Source organism: Fonsecaea monophora (assembly GCF_001642475.1).
Source record: "Fonsecaea monophora strain CBS 269.37 chromosome Unknown Scaff83, whole genome shotgun sequence".
Taxonomy (NCBI): Eukaryota; Fungi; Ascomycota; class Eurotiomycetes; order Chaetothyriales; family Herpotrichiellaceae; genus Fonsecaea; species Fonsecaea monophora.
In genome coordinates, this window is record NW_019174014.1 from 57,048 (window position 1) to 80,379 (window position 23,332).

Consider the following 23,332-nt stretch of genomic DNA (forward strand, 5'->3'; position numbering starts at 1 on the left):
ACGAGGCGCGACACTGACGAGGCTTCGGGGGACTCGGGTCACTGTGGCGTCTCAATCAACATGGACCATCTTCTGACTGTCTAAGTGGTCAAGAGAGAAAGGTCGACGACCGGCGCAGTCGAGTTAGTGATGGAATCGATGAAGGACTAGATGAATTTCCCGTAGATGAACAGTACCGCGACTGAGAAAAGCTGGGATCAAGTACAAGCTTGTGAAAAATGTGGCGAGGCCGCCAAGAAGATGGTGGGTGAAGGAAAGGTGGAAAAGGGAAATGCAGACGCAGGTTTCACGCGAGTAAAGGTGCGTTGATGGCGTGGACTGCAGAAATGTGATGAAACCACACACGGATGAACAATGTCTGGAAGGGAGAAGAGGAAGAAGGGGAAAAGGTGGGAGGGTGAGAGGAATTCGAACGAAGAGAGGGGATGCTGCAGCAGTGTGCAAATGAGATAGTAGAGGGGGGAAGAGGCTAGGAACTGGACAAGGCTTTAGCCTGAAATAAGGCTGCGGAGGGACCCTATTTTTCACTGAACGAGGCACGGTAACTCGACAACTGGGAGGGGGGCAGGCAGCGCAACGCGCAGGGTGGCCATCTTGCCATTGCGCACTTGCAATCAGCCTCAGGCATTTATTCTCGTCAGGCTCTCGCTTCAACATCCAAGTCAGGCTTCAAGAGATTGTCACTGGCTGGGTCTGAGAGAAGCTGCTTGTACGAGTTACTCCGAACCAACCTTCTTTTTCTCTCTCTGTCTCTCTTTCCTTTCCCCAAACTCAACAAGCATGCGTGGATGTACCATGTCTGTCTCTTCCCTCCGTGTTTACCCTAGACACGTACCTATCTCGTATCAATTGCACCATCCATCCATCACCTCATCCTCTAACGTGCAAACCTCAAACTTAACATACGGAGTCGTGGACAGGAATCAGTGACGGAATCAAGCCACGGCTTATCGTCCACAGATTTGCACAACCCACAGAGTAGTGGCAAGGCCCCAATGCCAGCAAAGCTCCCTCGAATCCAAATGGGCAGAGATCTGCCGAGGCTGCACGACAAGGTGTGGTGCGAAAGCCACCCCAGCGAGGGTCTGCATGGCAAGGGAAAAGAGGGGGGGCGCAGCCCAATACACCGAGACACTATCCAAGGAAACACGCCGCGACAGGCTCTGATGGGACAAGGCTTTGGAGAATGGCCAGGGAAGAAATGATTGACTGGCCAGACTAAAGCGCGGCCTTCCCACAAAAGATACTCCCTCCGAAAAGGCTAACTGAGAGACCAATGGCGACGGCAAACCGAGTCATTGCCTCCTCCTCCCCCCTAACAGGAGGGCAAGCCAGCCCATCAACTACTCATCAGCCCATCAGCACCAAAAGCTACCGAACAGACACGAAGATTAAGGGATTCGAGGCCACCCTCCATCAAATCATAGGTTACCACTCGACCTTCCAAAAACTGCTGGCCACCACTCGCCGTTGTGCATGTCGCATTTGCCTCACTCCCACCAAGACCACTCGATCATGCCCAAGTGCGTTTGCTTCGGTCGATCCAGTTGCCAATCAATTCGTGTTGTCAGTGAGTGTACATGATGACTGATGCTTTTCAGGTCACTGATTCCCTTTTTTATCCTGTCAACCTGGTCACTTCAAATGTGTCACCTTTCAGCCTCCCCAACAAGGCTATGAAAGCCTTACCCCAGGTTAACAACTTGTGTGATTGTTGCCTCACAGCCAACCTGGAGTATGCTTGTCTTATTACGAGGAATTTCCGACTCGGCCCCCGGATGGGACCCCGATGACTTTGTCAGACTCAGCTCCCCTCACCCTGGCGTAAGGACTTTGTGGGTTTTCTCGGCACGACTATACCGAGTACATACCGCCAACGACGAATATGTTGGTACTCGATGTACGCGCAATGGGTCCTAGACTCGTTACATACGAAGTATTCGATACACGGCTATTGATTAATTCTTATTCCTCCTGGTCTCCTTGTGCGAGACGGCTCCCAGATGTGTCAAAGCAATGGACAGCGTTCCAGCCGCAGCCTCGGCCCACTTCATTGAGCAGGTTGGCTCTCCACTCTGATATCGGAATTTCCCAGCCACATGTCGGAATCGACCAGACGTATTGCACCTTCCCTATTCAATCTCGGGATGGATGTCGTGTTATCGCAATGTCAAGTAAACACACCCACAACCACCATCACCATCACAATCACAGCTTTTAGATGACCCGAGGTACCATCAACTATTCCGAGAATGGAGATTAAGCCTTGGGCAATTGCCGACGCGGGCCAGCCATGCTATCCCGTCGGGAAATTGCACCCCAAGTCCCTCAACACTCGACACAACTCTCTCTCCTGTCCCTTTGTCTGACCTTTCCTGGACGCGGAATAGCCCTCTACCCCGCACTTGTATTGGGGCACATGCACAGACCAAGTCGACCTGCTCGTGGCAAAGCCTTTGGACCTTCGTCCTTTCACTCGTGGGAATTTGGCGGCCTCTGAAGCGAATTTCCCACCGTCCACGCGCGGAATTTCGGCTGGAAGTCACGTTGCATCCGCCAAGCGCAATTTTTCATTCTTCTATCCGAACTGAATGCGGAGAATAGATTCTCCTTCTCCGCGCTTTCCACCGTCTGTTGGCAGGGCTGCGGTACAGCCTTTTTGCAAAATTCTCTGCCTCTTCTCCGCCTCTTGTTTTCTCCTACGTAACTCATTCCTCCTTCGACCATTCCATGACACATAGTTGATTCTTTCTTTGCAACAACATCCAATCTTTTTGACGCCTTCTGACACTGCGCCAGGAAGTCTCAGCACATCCAGGATTTTCAGTTGCTCGTGATCATGAAAAGAGTTGATGCAATTGCCCAACTTCGCCTACAACTGATGTCACTCCCGGATGAGCATGACGCTTTGGATAGCCACGTCGTCCGCGTGCTGCTTTTTCACCAATCGTACAGCCGACCGGCCCCTTCACTCCCTCTGAGCAAACTGAAAATTTTTTTCCACTGCTACCGTCTTGAGGTTCTAGTATGGAACCCTTACCCCAGATTCTGTGTTTATAAAAGGCCCAGACTGTCTGGGAATCCGGGGTCGGTCTATCACATGGAACAAGCATTGACACAAGCATTCCGAGTTTACTTTGTTCAAAAAACATAATCTTATCTATAGATTTCCCTTCACAGAGATCTTTCGATATCAGGGGGTGTCAAGTCTTTCTTCCGCGCCTACTGTAACAAATTTGTCAAGGCAACCAGAAAAACACAATGTCTGCTGCTGGCCGGACTTCCGTGTCCTCCAACACCTCTGCATTGTCCGTTACTGAACCCTCGCCCCGACAAGTCTCGTCAATTTGCTATCCAAAGGGCAAGTGGTACGATTGCCTTCGTCCAACAACCACGCCTTATGCAGGCTTTGGCAACCTGACCAATTTTGCGAGCATGTCCTGCAACGGATCTGCCGAAGCAGCTGGAGAGGATTGGACGAGGGAAGTCTACGGAAAGATGAAGTAAACTTTCACCGATGATTTTATGGTCTTTACGGACGAGAAGGACATGGAAGGGTTATTCGGGCCTCTCAACTACCACGGACTACCACTTGGCAATATGACTGTCACCCTCGCCTTGGTGGCCTTGACCCATGCTGAGATACGAGACAGAACGCGACGACTTTCTTTCAGGATCAAACCGGCACGAAGGAATAATTGAAACTACGGACGACTGAACGTGCGCTGCGCTTTCTTTTTTTGTTTTACTAGCATGTTGATCGATGCAAAGCTGTGTTCTACCAATGTTTAACGATGGCGTTGACAGGTGCTGTCGCCTTCTGCATGAGTGGATGCGCAATATCCTTTACGCGTTCTCCAAAGCCGGGTCTAGACATGGAATGACGGGCAAATGGAGTCTACCTGGATAACAGCCGCTAGCAGTAACTTTGCTTGATCCAGCTTTATCATTCTGGTTCTTTGGAATGACCGTTGATCTACCGACGATCTTGTAGTATCATACTCTATCTGCTTTGTTTTACAGGTCCGTCGCGATATCCAGCGACATTATCTTGTTGTGGTGATAGCCACTTATTGTATCTCGCCGTTTGGGTCTCTATCGCCTGAGGGTCGATCAGCACGATCCAGAACGGCATCGCCCTTCGTTTCTTCCATCTTTCCAGAGGAGTCAATGGCAGAGCCTGGATCAGGCAGATCTGTCATTTCCGCGTCTTCGATGTTGGAAACTGTGGCTATCTCTGGCAAATCTGATGTGCGCTGCTGCGAGCCCGTCTCCGGATCAGACACCGTATTGCCTGTCTCTTCTTCGTCTTGTGGTTGTGTTCTCGCATTGTCGCGGCGGTTTCCTGCCTCTTCCTCGGTTCCATTCTCACCCCCTTCGGCCTTTGCTCTGTTCTCTTCCGCTTCAGCTTCAACTTCTCTGCCTTTTTCGGCCTGGTCGTCAAGGGTGTCCGCTCCCAGCAGAGCCTTCAAATCACCACCATACTGGACCTTCTCGCACATGACGAACCGATTCTTGCTGGCACGCAATGCCCTCCACACCTTTCCAGCCTTTCTCTCCTCAATCTCTTTTTTCTCGTCCTCCGTCATCGCAAAGTCCATGTCCAGGTCATCCCTATCAATGCCCCTGTAGTATTCCTCCAAAGTGGGCACCCGATGGCGTTTTGATGGATGCTTGAGGGCTTCGAGAGGTTCAATTTTCGAAAGAAACGCTAGGTCATTTGCCCCTGGTGGATTGACAAGGGGTGCTCGCGCGGCCTCAGCCAGCTTTGTAAGCGTATCACGAGATTCGAGATAGATCCGTGGCGAGACACTGTCGCGCGATATTGATGGACAGTTTTCAGCTTTCCATCGTACCCAGTTTTTGTCTCTCGATAAGATTGTATCAACCATGCGGTAGTAGAATTTGCCTTCGTTGCCGTTTCCACCTTGTTGTAAATAAGCTGCGATTTGAGAACGAGTCGAATGTGCCCATTTGGTGTCATCTTCAGAGAGTATGTAGGAGTATAGCACGGACTTGTTAGTCAGGCCTTCAAATTTCGTTTTGACACCTGGGGAGAGACTGAGCAGGAAGTCGAGCATGATCAGTGCCTGCACAAGGATGTGTCTGCGAAAGGCAATATCATGAATTTCGAGATCAAATAGATCTCTGTTTGTCAGATATTTAGGGCTGAACGTTGAAGTCAAGGCTGATGTCTTATCAACCTCATTGCGCTTGCGCTTCAAACCGCGTTTCACATCGGTAGGGTTAGTAGAAGAGCCTGAACTATTCGAGACAGACTTAAAGCAGGAGAGTGTCTGTCCGATGCCGTCTCTGAACGCACCCATGTTGGCAGAGTCGAAAAGCTTCGTTGGTGCGGAAAAGAAGGATTGGAGCGACCAGAACTTGGGATACAGGACGTCGAGATCGGGGGGCTGCTCTTTAGGCTCGGACGTGGAGTTCTTAGGAACTGGTGTGTTTCTTGCCGCCTTATCGTGATCCTGAACTTGACTGCTCGACGCAGGAGTATGAGTTCCAGAGGTAGCTTGTGGTGTGCCGGTATCGATTTCCATCGGCTTGATCGCATCTTCCGATTTGATAGGTGTCGGATCGAAGGCAGTAATGTTCTCCACGTGAAATTCACCACGTAGATTGACCGAGCTCTTGTCGCCGAGGGGAAAGCTCTGGAAGAGGAATATGAATACTCGTCCACAAAAGACGGTGTCTTCAGCCCGCGATAGCCTCCTGAGTAGCTCATTGCAACATCTCAGAATGACCAAGTTCTTTTGTTTAAAGTGCTTCGCCGTCATCCTTTCTCTCCGTGACTCTAGGTAGTCGAAGACTTTCCTGCAACCCTCAATCGTTTGGCTGTCCAGAAGCTCTTCGATGAGCCAGAAACCCAACCCCGGCTCGCACAGTTCGTTGTCGGATAGGATGTTGATAATGTCTAGAAGCACCCAGACCTGGGCGAATGCCGGCGCTGAGATATCAACTGTCGCAACTATGTCGACAACAGTGTCGCGACAGACTGTTTCGACTGCGGCATTGTGGATTTGGATTGTCTCCGTAGAGACTGTATCACGAACAGCTTTTATGCGGTCAAGCAGCTCCGCGCAGTCTGCCTCAAGAACGAGGGTATCAATGTCACCATCCTCTCGTGCTTCAGTAAGGCGTTGAATGCAGGACTCGATCAAGGATTTGTAGGTTGCGACGCAGGGAACGTTGGTAGCTGCCATGTTGTCGCGAGGTTGGTGGTCGGAGAGGTGACTGTTGGTCCGTTTACATCAGGAGCAAGGCCGTTCGACCATAACAAGCATTGAAGAGGGATTGCCCTTCACGTAGAAAGCGTCATCTTCGTAGAAAGGTAGATGATAGATTTGCGGCACAGGCGTGGCAGGTCAAGGAAACATCAACTATGCGGCTCTGCGGAGAAATTAAATTCTCGGCGCAGTTTGTAAACTCCACAAGACTCGCCGTCCACCCTGCGCGTGACGCTTTTTTGTACCCACGAACCACGTCTTTTCATGGTCAATGGGCCTTCAACTACGGCCGGCGATGGCTCCAGCCCTCGATGTGCAAGCCGGTGTCAGCGTCCCGAGTGAAAACGGTGTCAACAGCTGGGAAGAGCTGGCTAAAAAACTGTGGTGGGATAGAGATACTGCACCTACGAAGGTCAAACCAGAAGTGATCAAGACAGCAATTTGGGATCCTCTCGAACAGGACTCTTTCCCATTCAATTCTCTCGCTGTCCTTGAAAGCTATCAGATTCTCGAAAGATTTCTGTGGCCGACCTTCTCATCAGAGTCTTCCAACCACCATGTCTTGCTCATCGTCGTCTTCTTTAATGTGAAGCAACGCGCTCGGCTCCACGACTGGCTCTTGTTCAACGACCGCCCGGCAGAGTTTTCAAGCCTCCTTCGTCGAGTCCTCTCCTTGAACCTCGATCCCTCTTTATCCATCTTTGCCCGATTGTCGCTCCTCCATTTTGTGCTCGGTGCGTTTCAGTCACTGGAAAATGAGCACGTCCGCAAAGAGTGCGCCCCACTGGTATCGATCGCAACATGGCACAATCTACATGACGAAAGAACAAGGGAACAGCTACTGGAGGCGAGCGCGGCAAGGAAAAAGGCGTGGAGAGCCGCTGCGCGGAGATATGATGCGGCTGATCCAGAAGCTCAAAGCCGTTTGCGCTTCGATCGAGCATGGTTGTATACGATGCTGATTGACTTCACTGCAAGGCTCAACGTGTCAAAACTTGTCCACTCTCAAGAAATGGTCTATTGTGAGCGATTTGTGGAGTTTTTGATCGACCTGACAAGTCAACTGCCGACCAGACGGTACACGAATCTACTATTGAAAGACGTCAACATTATCCCCGTGATCCGAACATCGAAGCTGTATCAAAGAGAGGACGCTGTGCTTCTGCAAGACTTGACCCGTCTGCTCGAACATTTCCAGTTTTTTGCGATTGATGAACTGGGAGGTACAGAAGAAAGTCATGATGGCTTGCGCAGAGCACATTATCAAGCCCTGGAAAAGCTGCAGCGAGTGGCGCTACAGCACTTTGGAGACAAATTAAAGGTTTTGGCACTGTCGAACTTCGGATCCATTGACAAAAGAAGCGAGCTGGAATCTCACTTTTCTACATTGACGGATACCGAGCTGCAGGAGCTGTGTATGCAGCTTGGGTTTCGAATTAGCTATCCCCCGGCTGCGGGAGTCGTTGCAACTCGTGCGCTCTTGATGGAAGTTCTCTTGTCAACCTTCGCCAAACCTCGAGACTTCCGCGAGGTTGTTGGTCAGCTAGCAGTTCTGCCCACGGCTAGCTCGCTGTATGACCCAACTTTACTGAGGAACGAACACTATGATGGCTCCCGGCCCCTTGGAATTCCCAAGCTTAACCTGCAATATCTCACTCTTGGTGATTTCATGTGGCGTTCATTCCAGCTCTATCAAGCCGAAGCTTTTTATGGGATAAGGAAGGATATGGAAAGCATTATCAAGCGGATGAAGCCGAAAGGCGCCCGGGATCGGAGCACGACAGCCTTTGAAGGGGTTTCGAAAATGGCTCTTCCGATCGCAGAACCTGCAGTCATTGAAGTCGGGCCGCCGAAAGTGGGATATCTGAAGCCTAGCTTTGTGCGAGTCGAAGTCATCCTGGACGTTAGCCGCCTGCCGGATGGTATCAGAAGAGAATGGGACAATCTCAAGCCACACGACGTTGTGTTTCTCTTGGCGGTTGATGCGACCAACTCTTCTCAGTTTCTTACCAACGGGCAGGCCAACGATCACGGCGAACAAAGAATGTTCACCAGTCTTAGAGCGGCTGAAGTATTCCAGATCCTGGACGATGATGGGAGAGCTCTGCGAGATACGCGAACAAACGGGCATAGTTCAAGACCTAAGAGGAGGCGTTTGCTACTCGATTTGGACACAAGCTCATACGCTGTCGACAAGCAGAAATCACGCCGATTTTCCTCAGAAATCGCGTCACTGAACGTTATCGCTCGGAGACAAGGGCGAGAAAACAACTTCAAACCTGTTCTGGAGACAATCCAGACTCTAGTGTCTTCAGGGACTGTGCTTCCACGGTGGCTACAAGAAGTCTATCTGGGTTATGGTGATCCAAAGAGTGCATCATTTCCAGCACTTCCGGATCACATCGACTCCATGGACTACCTGGACACATTTCTTGATTGGCAGCATCTCCTGGACAGTTTTCCGGGAAAGACAATCGAAGCAGGCGCCGGTCAGTCGGCTCCCTTTGATCCGCCTTATATTCTCGAACGAGCGACGACGGACGCTTCAGCCGAACCACCGCCAAACCCGAAGAAGAGACGCCGTGACCAAATGGAGCAAGACTCATCCATGCTCAAAGTTTTGACCTACAGACCTCGTAACACGGGACCATATCCAATGGACAACCCAAAGAAGAACACGATTCGCTTCACGGCTAAGCAGGTAGAAGCCATTGTGTCTGGCACGCAACCTGGCCTCACCATCGTAGTCGGGCCCCCCGGAACGGGCAAGACTGACGTTGCAACACAAACCATCAACTTACTCTACCACAATTTTCCATCCGAGAGGATCTTGCTTGTTGCTCACAGCAATCAAGCGCTTAACCAGCTTTTCCAGAAAATCATTGCGCTTGATATCGATCCACGCCACTTGCTACGACTAGGCCATGGAGAAGAGGAGCTTGATACGGAGGCATCCTACGGTAAATTTGGTCGGGTTGAGTCATTCCTGGAGAATCGCCAATTCTATCTGTCCGAAGTCAGCCGACTTGCCGCTTCAATTGGTGCTGAGGGAGCACACGGCGCTTCGTGTGAGACTGCCGACTATTTCAATCAGGTCTTCATTAGACCTGCTTGGCAACGCTTCTGGGATATTATTAATGCTGAAAATGCTACGGTGGAGTCCGTCCTGAGTTCTTTCCCCTTTTACAAATACTTCAGCAACGCTCCAGTTGCAACGCTGTTCCCTCCGAATGTCACGATTGAAGAAGCGCGGGAGATCATATCCGGCTGTCAGTATCATATCGACAAGATCTTCTCCGAGTTAGAGGCTATCCGACCTTTTGAGATTTTGCGCGCCGGTCGCGATCAAGCGAACCATCTCCTGGTGAACGAAGCACGGATCATTGCCATGACATCAACACATGCGGCCATGAGGAGATCCGAGATAGCTGAACTTGGCTTTCATTATGACACTTTGATCATGGAAGAAGCAGCACAAATCACTGAAATCGAAACCTTTATTCCATGTGTGATGCAGGACTCGGATCCACAGACTGGTGAAATGCCCTTGAAGCGGATCATTCTCATAGGAGATCACCTGCAGAACTCCCCCATTATCCAGAACCTCGCTTTGCGCCAGTATGCCAACTTCGAACAGTCCCTCTTTCTACGTCTCGTCCGCCTCGGTGTCCCAACCGTCCATCTTGATCAACAGGGTCGCTGCCGGCCCTCAATTGCCAGGCTCTTCAGATGGCGCTACCATAACCTGGGTAACCTAACTGATCTCGTCTTGCAGCCAGAGTTTTCACGCGCCAATGCAGGCTTACGTTATGATTACCAGTTTATCAACGTACCGGACTATCAAGGGAGTGGCGAGCGTGAACCTACACCGCATTTTATCCAAAACCTCGGAGAGGCTGAATACGCAGTAGCGTTGTATCAGTATATGCGCCTGCTCGGATATCCATCACGAAGTATCTCGATCCTCGCTACCTATGCCGGTCAAAAAGCATTGATACGTGACGTGCTCGAGCATAGGTGCAGGAAGAACTCGCTTTTTGGAATGCCGAGGATCGTGACAACGGTCGACAAGTACCAAGGCGAGCAAAATGACTATGTCATTGTGAGCATGACGAGGACGCGGTCGGTCGGATATCTCAGGGATGTCCGAAGATTGACTGTCTCACTGTCCCGTGCAAGGCTCGGATTGTATATCCTTGGTCGGAGGGAGTTGTTTGAAAACTGCTTCGAGATGCGGCCTGCCATGGACATCCTGTTGCAAAGACCGGATAAACTCATCGTCACGACCGGTGAAATGTTCCCTACTACTCGCTTACTCGAGGATGAGGTAGAAAACACATCGGAAATGGACGGGGTGGAGCATCTGGGTCAATACGTGTTCGAAATGACCCAGGCAAAGGTTAAGGCTTTGGGTGGACAGGTTAATGTTCAGGTTGAGGCAGACGAGCAGGATGGAGATGTGGGTGAGGAACTTGGCGCAGACATGGGGGAGGAGGATCCGTTACATGAGATTAGTTAGGCCGGACTGATAGTGGAGGCGAAACTCCAAGATACCCAATACAGAAACCACTTGAGCTTTGTTTGTACAGGAGTGTTTGACGAGCACTCCGCAGGCCTTTAGGAGGCGCTTAACACCGCCTGGGCTCGATTGATGCCAATTCTGCGTTTTCATAAATGTCTTCCCTTCTCTGAGTCTGCAGATGCGTGTCCTTATTTCACTGCACTGATTGAGGAGGTACAGGTCCAATACCCAAGGTGTTGGATGCTGTGTCGGAGGGCGAGGAGTCCGCATTATGTATTTAGGCACGATCACGAATAAATGTCACCTGAAACACGCGTACAGTGCAATGCAGTCAAGATATTCCATTCAGTCGAAGAACGCCTAGTAGCCATGTCATGCCTTGTGGTATGTTATTATGTTCACCCTGCCATAGCTCATCATTTCAGTGTGCCGCATTGTATCACATATCAGCCCGTTCCCTTGCCACCCGTGGCACTCTTCTGCAGTCACTCCCCAATGTCCACAGAAATATACAGTGAAATGCCGTCCCGTTGATCAGCAAGAATCGATTCGTTCCATCGGCCCTCTTGTTGTGACTCGACAAGTTTCAGAAGACGATGAGGAGCTATGCTTTGGTCGTGAAGTCCGTCTCCGTTGGGAGTAATCCACCATCGGCGGCCTTTTCGCATGTGCAGCTACTTGAATCCCTCTTGCCACAGGCGCATGTGGCTCCCGTAGGCGCAACATTCTCCGTCGCAGCTCGATCGCAGGTACATTGGCCGGCAGGGCGGGCTCCTTTATGTCCAAGTCAGTTCGCTTGTTTTTGCATGGAAGGGAGAGTCATGACAGAAGTGTCAAGTAGGGTAGAACATACTACACGAGCATCGCGGTCCTTGCAAGGTGTTCTCTTGGTTCTTCTTCTCGCAAGTGCAGTGCATGGCGGAGGTTTTGCCGCACGAGCAGGTAGCCTTCTGAGCGCAAATGCAAGCCTCGCCGCGACCACAGCAGGTGGTTGGTTTGACCATGGTTGCGGGTGAGAGTTTCTGTATTCGTTTGGTGGTAAATGTTGTGTTCTGTTCAATGGTTGTTTCTGCGTGGAATGGGACGATAGATGTAATCGATGTCTGGCTGTGCAGGGAGAAACTGGAGAGACTGTTTCTGAGCGCAGGTGCGTATCAACGGAGGGGTTTATATGTTTCTGTGAATGACGTACCAAGGCTGAGGGCTGACAATCACTTGGGTGATTATTGGTCAGCCTTGCTTGCTATGGAGCATTTTGCGGTCGACACCAGCCAATAACGATCATTTCATTTGCAAGGAGACCCGTTACGAGTATTTGTCCCGTCGCAGGTGATTGTCAGCGGTGGTATGATCTTTCCCTTTGTTGCCCCTTCAGCGCTCACCTTGTATGTCATAGATACGTCCCTTACAGAAATATTTGGTTGCAGAACGAAAAGAAGGGCATCTATTGATATGGTCTCAGCACACGCTTGCTACTGCTGGCCTCCTGTCACACCATTTCCTCGACGAATCCAACCAGCCATATGCACCTCGTAGACTGCAACTTTCCCTTAACATGCACGCGTTTAGCATTCTCTCTTCGACATTGCGTTAGACCTGCTTCGAAAGAGTCCGCCTCAAAGTCTCACCCGACAGGGGTTTGCCACACTCCTCGCAGCAGTCCGCAAGCTGGGGCCGCCCGCTCAGAATATCCACCGTCTCCTTCATCGACAGCCAGAATTCACTCTTAGGCCTACGATCCTCCCAATCGGTACCTGTAGCTTCAAGACCTGTAGCGCCCCCCATCGGAGTGAAAACAACTTCAGAGCCTTGGATACCAATGACAGCTACTGACAACGGGTCGTCTGCAATCCAGTCCTTGGACTTGCCGGTAAACCGGTCCTCGATATGTTGCATACACTTGATTGCCATCCGGAGGGCACGGATTCGATCCATAGGCGAAGGCTTGCCACCCTGCTGATAATGACCAGGTACGGCTGCTCGAGACTCGAACCGACCTCGGGCTTCCTCTTTGATCATGTCGGCAATTACTTGTGTCGTGTACGTGGTACTAGCTCTTTCATTTCGAAGGATGATTTTGCCCGCTCTCGACGCTCCTTGATCGTTCTTGAAGTTCTCTCGTAGGAACTCAATATCCCTCGCAATCATATGGATATTGATTCCTTCCTCGGGGATGTACACCGCAAGTGCGCCAACCGAGAGACCGGCCATCGTCGCAAGATAACCTGACCGACCTCCTTGTGTCTCGATGACGAACACCCGTCGCCTTGACGATGAAGCAGACTGCCGAATGGCGTCACAGAATTGGATCAGCGTGTTCAAGCACGTATCACTGCCGATAGAGTATTCAGTGCCAGGGACGTTGTTCGATACTGTCGCAGGTAGCACGACCAGCGGGATCTTGAAAACCTCATATTGTTCTCGCGCCTTTCTCAGTTCACTTGCGGCAGTGAAAGCTTCAAACCCACCAATCAGAAACAGTGCATCAAACTTGTATATCCCGAAGCATTCAGCGGTTTTCTTCATGTCCGCACTCGGTAGTCCACGGTTCGTGCCGATTTCAGAGCCCCCTTCGTTGACCCATGGATCTACGTCGATCCACCGACACTCACGTACAGATCCTAGCGGCTTATCGTCGTGGTGTCGTTGGAGACCTGGGAAGCCATTGTGGATCGCAATAGGAGTATGACCGCGAGTCAAGCAATATGCAACGGCCGCGCGCGTAGCTGGATTCATACCCCCGGCAGGGGCTCCGACGTGTATGATGGCGATCCTCAGCCTCTTCTCCTTGGGTAAGAGCAGAGCAGGGTGATCCGTGGAAGTGGTGATGACATAACTGTTGTAGTATTCCTTGAATTCGACATCGCGCAGCTGCATAGCTTTGTCAAAGTCCTTGGCCGCGATAGCAGCACTAACCGACTTGGTCAAGGCTACTGTCTCCATTAGGTTGGAGCGTTCAATCTTGTTCTCCCGGATTGTTATGACTGGACTAGGTGTGCTTGGAGTAGCTTCTAGGACAGCTTTCACCGCTTCGACGCCTTGCAGTGTCGACAGCCAACGGTCGTAGAAGCATGCGTGTCCACCACGTTGTGTATGGCCCAAAACCGTGACGCGTGTATCAAGCTTGAGCTTCTGCGTTAGAAGATCTTTAACCTGGTTCGCAGTGATCCTGTTGAGTTCTCGATCGTGGGCCCCCTCCGCGATGATGACAATCGACCTTCTCTTGCCTCTCCGTCTGTGAGTGGCGATTATATCGCACATTTGATCTTCCCAACCAACCCGAGGAGGTTTCTCGGGAATGAAGACGAAGTCAGCGCCTGTAGCTATAGATGCCATGAGGGCTAGCCAGCCACAATGACGCCCCATGACTTCAATCACGAACCCTCGTTGATGGGAGGCGGCAGTGTCGAAAACATCGTCGACCGCGCCGCAGATACGTTCGAGGGAGGAGTAACAACCGATGGTGGCGTCGGTACCAGACATATCGTTGTCAATGGAGCCAACTAGGCCGACGATATTCAGGTGCTGAAAGGGGTCAACTTCTGCCTGGGTCAGCTCTCCAGTGTCCACCAGCTCTTTGAGTAGACTGGGCCATTCTGCTCTGAACTTGTCAGCACCAGTCAAGCTACCGTCACCACCGCAGATGACAAGGGCATCAATGCCGCGCTCAACCATGTTTTTCGCTGCTTTCAGTCGGCCCCATCTCTCCATGAACGCCATGCATCTTGCAGTGCCAATCAGTGTTCCTCCTCGAGACAAGTATCCTCTCACATCTTCCCAATGCATCTCTTTGATCAGATCGCCGCCTTGCACCAGGCCTTCGTAGCCTTCATAGATCGCATAAGACTCGCAGCCCATGTGGATGGACATACGAACAACAGCTCGCACGGCGCCGTTCATGCCAGGGGAGTCACCTCCGCTGGTCATGACACCAATTCGACGCTTCTTGGGAGGAGCGGGCACACCGTTGGCAGCCATTTTACTGGCAGCCGTAGGCAGTGGACGGGAATAGAGAGAATGATCTGGGTTTCTTGACCGAGGGGCAGGCCAACGCGAAAGGTGCCCTTATTTGTACGGGAGGAGGAAAAAGAAACGTGAGAGGACTTGAGGCCAGAATGAGAGGATTGGGATAGTAATGATGAACTTATTAGAAGATAATGCAAGAGTCTATCAGCAGATAGCATACGAAGTCTGTCGTGCCGAGCAGCAACAGCTGAAGCCGCAGAACGTCATTCGTGTATCCTCAGTGCTTAGCAGCAGAACTATGAGTGGCTGTTGGGCGCCCGCAGGGCCTAGCGGCCTCACCAGCCCAAGCTCCAGCACCCCCACCATGACCGAGCCTGCCGATAGGCCTAGACGCATCGCCTCGGTGACAGAGAGGGGCAGCAGAAGAAATTTTAGGTAAGAACAGTAGCGGGCCCCTAGTGCCCTAACTTACTATCTCTAGGCTTGTCACGGCCCTGGGCTCTCTTTCGTTACTGCGCGCTTGAGTTCGCGATCCAGATTTTCACCAATCAAAACATGCTCCAACCTTTCCACCTCTGCTTTGTAGGCTTGACTGCCAGTCATTTGATACAGTAATAACTTAGGCTTCAATCGAGAGGACCTCCCTACGGACCACGGACTGATAAGAGGTTGCGCACATTGCCCCTGTAGTTGGTGCGGCACCAAGCATCATGTCTGAGTTGGACACCATCAGCCTGCTGATTCCTCCTGAGCCTTCGTCCAAACCCCATGATCTCCAAGCGCAGATTCAACAGATTATCGCACAGAAAGGTCATTTTCGTCATGTCACCCAAAGTTCGCTACTCGCCGAGATCCAGGGCGAAGCCACTGCGCCGGACGCAGTCCAGGTTGATCGGGAAGATGAGCCCCAGGCCGAAGATGATACTCCGCAGAAGCGTCAGGAACGTGTCTGGAAGCGGCGAGATGAGATGCTAGAGCGCATCAAGTGAGTCTCCTTTGATCACCCATGATTGCGAAGTCTGACCCGTATACAGCTATGCACAAAACGAGGTCCTCTGCGCCCTGGACTTTGTGTCATTCCTGATTTCTCGGCAGTCAATTCCCGCTCAGCATTCCATGTCGCCCGCCCTTCAACAGGCCGTTCCTGTCGGGACGCTGGCCTCGAGAGTTTTGAAAGACAGACCAATTCCTCCTTCGACGAAGCGGCGGCTGGCCGCTGTCTCTCAGGGCTGGAGGGCTGAGGGCTTCCATTCAGCATCCCAAAAGCTGGCGGCAGCTTCTGGTAGACTTCAAACCGAAGCTGAGCGCGAGGCAGAGTATTGGCACCAGATTGCTGATCTCAACAGCAGAGGATGGTCAGTTTCGCGACTTCCACGAGACCGCAAGGCCATTGGCGTACATTTCGGATTTTCTGAGTCTGCACCGCAATTTCGGGACCGAGGCTTCGCTCTTCTTCGACAGGGCTCTGATGGTTCAGTCGTTCTGGACCGACAGGTTGGGCTTAAGAAACGCAAACGGCTGGGCGTCTACGTTGTGCGGGATGGCATCAAGACAGGCGCTTTCGATCTTCAAACCACTGAGCCTTCCGGTACGACGGAACTTGACCAGAGCCTCAACGACTACCGTAATGCCATTTTCGAGGAAGAGCTGTTCTATGAGATATGCCGTGAAGCGCGTCTTGTGGCCAACCAAGGCATTACTACACGGTCGCAGAGCGTAGAGGTTAACGTCGGCGGCGAGTACCACTTATTGCTCGTGTCATCCAGCGAAGAAGAAGATGTTACGTCTCCCAATGCTGCAGACAATTTGACAGCTCAATTCGTGGCCATATCTCTAAGGTTGTTGTTGATTGCTGCTCATGAGCAGAATCTCATCAGGCGATCGCAAAAACCGCCGCCAATGACCCTCAAAGCACGCCCAATCCCAGAGTACGCGTTGCTCCGACCTATTTTGGCACATTTACGACACCGTGCAGAAGCGGCAACCTTTTGGGATAGGTGCAGAGCATTGTTGGGTGCCTTCAAGCGAGCAGATCTACCGATCTCGGTGTCGATGGAGGCCTCGAACGCCACAGTTTTTCAATCTCTGCAGATGGAACCACCCAACACCATGCTGGCAGGCTTGATGGTACCTGTAAAAACCAGCTTCAAGATACACCTGACAGCACAGCGAAAGCTGCAGATTGGACTAGCCACATTTCTTGGGCCGGCTCTGTTCGGCTCTCGCTACGAAATATCGTCGATTGATTTTGGGCTTGCAACCATAGCGTCATCTCACCATGAAACTCGCGACGAGGCGCTGTCATTCATCCGACACATACTGTTGTTGGATCTCGTTGCACACAGTGAGACACTGGCCCTAGAGGTGCAAGCTGCGACCCGTTCAGAGTTGGATAAGAGCAAACAGACAGAATGGGCCGTCTCACAGCCACACGACGGTGAGCTGAGCTTGTACGACGCTCAGGAGGCCATCGAGAAGCTGCAGATTTCGGTGCAACACGAAAGTATCTGCGTCAAGTTGAGCCCCGTGGGAAGGAGAAGCGGTGTCCAGAATTTGTTGTGGTCCTGGACATCGGCCGGCTGTTCCGAGACAGAGGGAGGTGTGACGAGTGTGCAGCCTGATTTCACTTTTGATGGAGCAATAAAGCAGGCAATAGAAAGCAGTAGCCACAGCAGTACTACTTAATCCGCCTGTGTCAGACTGAGCGCTGCACCTATTCTTCGAGGAATATGACATACCCAGCTAGAGGGCAATAGGACTCGTTCGACGCGAGCTTCGTTTATATATGTGACACCACAAGTGATATGCCGCTGTCATTACGTTGTTCTCTGTCCGTACTATGCTAAGGTAGACGAAGATTCTCCGACGAAGCATTCAGTTTTGTACCGTTCAAAGCGAGATCGAGAATTTAATTCGGGAATGATTGATACTGGCGGGGATAAAACATAATTCCATGTCTCTAAAATCCGTGATATAATATGATCATGACCACAACTCCATCCACATACGCCTCTAATAGTTTTCATCATGGCCAGAGTCACTGGTCGAATGCTACCCTTGAGGTCCGCCGTCCACACCTCCCTTTCGAATATGTCGAATGTCTTGATACTTAACTAATGCTCAACAGCTCCAAAAGACAGCTGCAGTCTTAAGTGATGAAATTGGAAATGCCACGGACAATGAAAGTCTTGCACGACTGAAATGGGAGATTGGTTCTCTCCTTCAAAAATGCAAATATCTGTCCAGGGGTATCAAGTTGTCTCAACTAAGCAGGCACTCGTTATTTACACAAGCACATCCGTCCATCGCGAAAGAGTTCGCCGATCAGATGGTACATTTGTACCTTGCTTACTTCGAGTCTGTGTTTCGCATCTTACATATTCCCTCGTTCTGGATCGAATACGAGAAATATTGGAGCGCTCCCACGGAGGCTGATACCATTACTCAACTCAAGATCCAGCTAGTTGCCGCCATCGGAACTGTCGTTACCCAAGATGCTACCAAAACGACAGGCACCTATTCCACGGCGTGTCAATGGCTATATGCCGCTCAGGACTGGCTGGCTGGACCCATGAAAAAGAACCGCATCAGTATCGGTAGTCTGCAGATTCAGTGCTTGCTGATCCTGGCTCGACAGGCTCTTTCTGTTGGGGGAGATGTCGTTTGGATATCGATGGGCACTGTCGTTCGGACCGCGATGCAAATGGGTCTACACCGTGATCCGAAACATTTCAAGAGTATTGGCATTCTGTAAGGCTCGCTGAACTTGCACATTATTCCCGTGACTGACATAGTGTTGTTGATGCTAGTGAAAGCGAGGTTCGTCGAAGACTCTGGGCGACCCTCCTGGAGCTGGATATCCAGTCAGCCTTGGACGCCGGAGTACCACCTACTCTCTCAGTACATGATTTTGACACAGAGCCTCCCTCCAACATCAACGACAAGGATATTGATGAGCAAACCGAGGCTCTCCAGGAACATCCCGCAACGACGGCGACTGATTCATCACTACAGCGTTTCCTCCTCCAGGCTCTCCGTCCAAGGTTAGAAGTTGCCCGTCGTATGAACGGGCTAGTACCCGCGGTTTCCGAGACATCGTACAAAGAATTCTGCACTCTGACGACCACGATCATCAGCGCCTGCCGGGCCTGTAGCTCGCATATACCCAGGACGAGCAGCTTGGACGCAGCCTCGTTCCACCACCACCTCGCAGACCTCCTTCTCCGCCGCTTCATACTCCATCTTCATCGGCCCCTTGCTAGCCGAGCCCGAAGTAATCCACTGTACTATTTCTCGAGGAAAATGAGCCTGGATGCCGCCATGGCTATCCTCATCCCGGTCCCCAAGAACCCTGAATTCGCGCGTCTTGTGCTAGTCGGGGCGGGTATGTTCAAGAACCGCATGATCCACGCGTCCCTGGCCGTGGCGTCGGAATTGCTCACGGATGTTGAGGAGCAAAGCCCGCTGGAATATCCCACGCCCTCACGGGAACCTTCGGCCTATCGAAAGATGTTGACGGACGCGTTGCAAGAGGCGCTGCGGCAGTCTACCGAGCGGATCCGTCTCGGGGAGACGAATGTCAAGCTACGTATGAAGCTCAGTATGGCTCTGCGCCAGACGGAGGTGGCAGCAGGCGAGACCTCGTCATCGATGCAGCAATTGGCCCAAGCCGCCAAGGAGAGCCTGGAGTTTTCATACGCGATCATCCAGGAGCGGGCAACAGCTGAAGGAGTTGACATTGAAGCTGGAGGACGGAGTGGAATGTACGAGGACGTTGACCTGGATGACTTCGACCCAGAGCACTTCTCGCTGGACCCGAATTTTAGCTTGGACGACCTCTTCTTCCTTCCTACAGATCTAGATGTGAATGGTGTAGCAAGGCTTCCTCAAATGTAAGACTAGGGGAAAATAGAAGACGCATCTAATTTGCTATATCGTTAACATTTGTCCTCGTTCGGTGCAGTGCATTACAATTTGCTCTCTGTCAAATCCTCAAATGAATACATGGCCCTTTCGACCGCCCTTACCAGGTATTCAAGATTGGGCATAAGTCCGAACTCCGCATCCTGACCGAATTGCGCGGAGCCGGTAGCGGTTGGGGAAGATCCGCGCCCGCAACCGGCACGTGGCGGCCATAGTGTTCGCGTATGCGTGCAATATATCATGTCTATAAAACCATGGAATGCCAAACGTTCAACTCAGGAAACCATTTCATTTACCTTCTCTACCAAGCACGGGTGAACCTCAAACTTACCTCAACCGCCGGTCCTCAACAGTCATGGCATTACCAGCCCTGCCTAGTCAGCACCGGGCCCTCGTCCTCGAAACCCTTGAAGGAGGATTCTCGGTCAAAACTGTCCCAACTCCAAAACCAGATGCCGGTAGTGCCGTCGTACGCATCCTTGAAGCCGGAGTGATCTCATATCATCGTGAGATCTATAATGGGGAGCGAAAGTATGAGTTCCCGAAGCCACTGGTCGGGGGATTGAGTGCCATAGGACGCATCGCCGCCGTGGGCCCAGATGCCGTGGTGCTAAACCCTGGCCAGCTCGTCTGGGTGGATTGTGTAATCCACGCCCGAGACAATCCGGACTCTCTGTTTCTCAGCGCTATACACGAAGGCAGTGACGCTGGAAGTCGGAAATTGAGTAGCGATGTCTGGCGCGACGGAGCGTTCGCTGAGTACATGAAGGTGCCACTCGAGAATTGCATTCAGCTAGACGAAAACAGGCTGTGTTCGGAGCTGGGATACACCACTCGCGAGTTGATGTATATGATGTACCTGCTGGTGCCGTTCGGCGGCCTGAGGGATATCCGCCTCGAACCCGGTGAGACGATCATTGTGTCTCCTGCGACTGGCGGCTTTGGTGGTGCGGGTGTTCAGGTCGCAATAACAATGGGGGCAAGGGTGATTGCTATGGGGAGAAACGAAAAGGAGCTGGCCAGGTTAAAGGAGCATCTCAAGAATGGGACACCGGGAGCCAACATCGAAACCGTCAAGATCATAGGGAATTATGAAGCCGATGTCGCGTCACTGCAAGCTTTCGGGACCATCGACGCCGTCATCGACCTCACACCTCCTTACGCATGCAAAACGATGCACCTGAAGAGTGCCATTCGCTCCTTGCGTCGAGGGGGTCGGTGCAGTATGATGGGCTACGTTGAAGACGTGATGAATTGGAACGTCATGGCCCTGAACCAAACGTTGAAAGGGAAGTTGATGTATGAGAGGGAGGACATTGTGCTGTTTGTTAAGATGTTGGAGCGAGGCATGTTCCCTCGTGGAAAGAACTTCGTGGATCCCAAGGTGTTTAAGATGGAGGAGTGGAAGGAAGCACTTGATGCAGCAGCGGAATGGACAGGACTTGGTAAGACAGTTATGATTGAGCCATGAGTGTTGACCACTTCTTCCTCAGGGACATCTTAGAGAGAGTATGTGTGTCTTGTGTTTGTGTGTGAGGGAGTGAAAGCGAGTGAAGAGGATATCAACAATATTCGGGTGGCATCTTGCCTCTTTTGTCCTATGGTCTGGATTGTCCTATCAAGTGTTGCCAAGGATCCAAGATGTGTTAAACGGCACCATCTCCTGCCTAATACGGAGTGTTGCATCGACTATTCAATTGCTTGGCATCATCAGCAAACGTGTCTTCCAATCCATCAGCCAGCAACAGCAACAGCTATACTGTTACTCTTCCCTTCAATCGCTGTAATACTCTTACCCGGTTCAAGCCAAAAACGCTTCCTCTAGAATCCTCCCGCTTTTCAGGTTGTTTGCTGCGCAAAGCCGCAAACAAACAAGATGACTACCCGATATCGAGTCGAGTGTTTGTCACCAATCTCATATATCAAGCAGTTTGTCTCAAAACCCTTGCTAATAATGGCTAGATGCACTGAAGGCAAGTAAAGCCAGCTGCTGTAAGGCAGGACACGATTATGCTGACTCCGATACGGCTGAAGACCCATCGCAGAGACCAACTTGTATGTAACTAATCTTGTCACGCGTCCCCTGATTGCTGATTCGGCTTCGTTAGATCGAATGGATCAAGGTGAGAGGGCAATTGGCAGTCGGAGTGCCTAGCAAAACTCTCACTACGTACTCTCTAGGGTCTTCTTGCGGTTCCATTCGTCCTCAACTCGCAACCAGCCGTCGAATACGACGGCTCCAATGGCCAGAGCTTGGATACCATGGCGAGGTCAGCGCGACAGCGATTCGCTGAGATCTTCAGAGATGTCGAAGATTTGATACTCGATCACAGTGCGTTCGAGGACTAGCAGAAGGAGGGTTAAACGAGCTGACTAGTCGCAGTCAACCAGCAAGCTGTGTCGAATCCAAGGTCTAAACTCAATATGCTGGTGCCTACCATTTCTGCCTTTTTTACACCTCTAGCGCTAGAAGATGCTTTCCGATACCAAGATGCGAAGCGTGCCATCTCCTCCCGTCGTTTTGTTGCCCCCTCTTTCAACGACATCCGACTGATCCTCAACACTGCTCAAGTGATGGCGATGATCCAGCCAAAGCCATACAGACAACTGAAAATCAAGCTGAACCCTGGACTTGAGCTTTTGACATTCGATGGTGATGTCACACTGTACGAAGATGGAGCATCCTTGCATTCGCCTGAGGCGAACCCAGTGATCCTGCGTCTCCTTCATTTTCTGTCTCAGAATGTTAAAATCGGGATCGTGACGGCCGCCGGTTACATGCAACCCGAGCATTACTTCAACCGATTATCTGGCCTTCTTCTAGCTGTCAAGGATTCGGAGAATCTCAGTGCTGCTCAAAAGTCGAATCTGATTATCATGGGTGGTGAATCCAATTTTCTCTTCGTGTTCGACGAAAAGGAAGAACATTGCTTGCGGTACATTCACCGGCGAGAATGGATTTTAGATACCATGAAACACTGGTCAGAGCCAGCCATCCAAGAGCTTCTCGACCATGCCGAGTCTGCGTTTCAATCATGCATTCGCACACTTCGGTTGGAAGCCAAAGTACTCCGGAAGGAACGGGCAGTCGGGATTTACGCAGCTGACCAGTCCAAGAAGCTCACCCGTGAACAACTGGAGGAAACTGTCCTGGTGGTTCAGCAGGTGGTGGAGACCTCGATCAATACAGCCAACTCCGAGAAGCCAGCTTCGTATGCGGACATCCCTTTTACCGTCTTCAATGGGGGTGCCGACGTCTTCCTCGACATTGGAGACAAGTCCCTAGGTGTACAGTCATGTCAGAAATGGTTTGGGGGTATTCCACCTTCTAGCACGCTGCATGTTGGCGACCAGTTCCTGAGCGGAGGGGGCAATGACTTCAAGGCTAGAAGCGCATGTTGTTGCGCGTGGATTGCCAGTCCAGCAGAGACAGTGGCATTATTGGACGAAATGATAGCTCTGGCGAAAGGCGAATAAGCGCTGGGTTGGCCGCGTGAAGTTCAGAGGTCGGGAAGAACCAGACGAACAATAGACTTTATGAACCCTGGATGCAAAGTAGCTACGTACGGATGATGCGAGTACTCATGCTTACCGGAGTGGGAGGGTCCTAGAAGCCGCCCAGCGCATATGATGTGATGTGAGACGGGGAAAGTCCTCGTCCAAGTCTATTATTTATGGTGCA

The 23,332-nt window shown here is 51.4% G+C and overlaps 6 protein-coding genes across 6 annotated transcripts; 4 read left to right on the forward strand and 2 right to left on the reverse strand.

Moving 5' to 3' along the window:
* Window positions 1-4,070: 4,070 nt before the first annotated feature.
* Window positions 4,071-6,215, reverse strand: AYO21_08978 (hypothetical protein; the record flags this gene model as incomplete). Its single annotated transcript, XM_022658917.1, has 1 exon — window positions 4,071-6,215. One exon carries the CDS (start codon window positions 6,213-6,215, stop codon window positions 4,071-4,073), a length of 2,145 nt encoding a protein of 714 aa, XP_022508757.1.
* Window positions 6,216-6,534: 319 nt separating this feature from the next.
* AYO21_08979 (hypothetical protein) lies at window positions 6,535-10,758 on the forward strand (the record flags this gene model as incomplete). Its single annotated transcript, XM_022658918.1, has 1 exon — window positions 6,535-10,758. One exon carries the CDS (start codon window positions 6,535-6,537, stop codon window positions 10,756-10,758), a length of 4,224 nt encoding a protein of 1,407 aa, XP_022508758.1.
* A 1,593-nt stretch (window positions 10,759-12,351) lies between these two features.
* Window positions 12,352-14,739, reverse strand: AYO21_08980 (6-phosphofructokinase; the record flags this gene model as incomplete). Its single annotated transcript, XM_022658919.1, has 1 exon — window positions 12,352-14,739. The coding sequence occupies one exon, from the start codon at window positions 14,737-14,739 to the stop codon at window positions 12,352-12,354; it is 2,388 nt and encodes a 795-aa protein (XP_022508759.1).
* A 698-nt stretch (window positions 14,740-15,437) lies between these two features.
* AYO21_08981 (hypothetical protein) lies at window positions 15,438-19,623 on the forward strand (the record flags this gene model as incomplete). The annotated part of the gene is made up of 4 exons (XM_022658920.1): window positions 15,438-15,712; window positions 15,762-17,253; window positions 17,855-18,477; window positions 18,537-19,623. 4 exons carry the CDS (start codon window positions 15,438-15,440, stop codon window positions 19,621-19,623), a joined length of 3,477 nt encoding a protein of 1,158 aa, XP_022508760.1.
* Window positions 19,624-20,005: 382 nt separating this feature from the next.
* Window positions 20,006-21,121, forward strand: AYO21_08982 (hypothetical protein; the record flags this gene model as incomplete). Its single annotated transcript, XM_022658921.1, has 1 exon — window positions 20,006-21,121. The coding sequence occupies one exon, from the start codon at window positions 20,006-20,008 to the stop codon at window positions 21,119-21,121; it is 1,116 nt and encodes a 371-aa protein (XP_022508761.1).
* A 539-nt stretch (window positions 21,122-21,660) lies between these two features.
* Window positions 21,661-23,127, forward strand: AYO21_08983 (hypothetical protein; the record flags this gene model as incomplete). Its single annotated transcript, XM_022658922.1, has 4 exons — window positions 21,661-21,705; window positions 21,759-21,773; window positions 21,832-21,982; window positions 22,034-23,127. 4 exons carry the CDS (start codon window positions 21,661-21,663, stop codon window positions 23,125-23,127), a joined length of 1,305 nt encoding a protein of 434 aa, XP_022508762.1.
* Window positions 23,128-23,332: the final 205 nt, after the last annotated feature.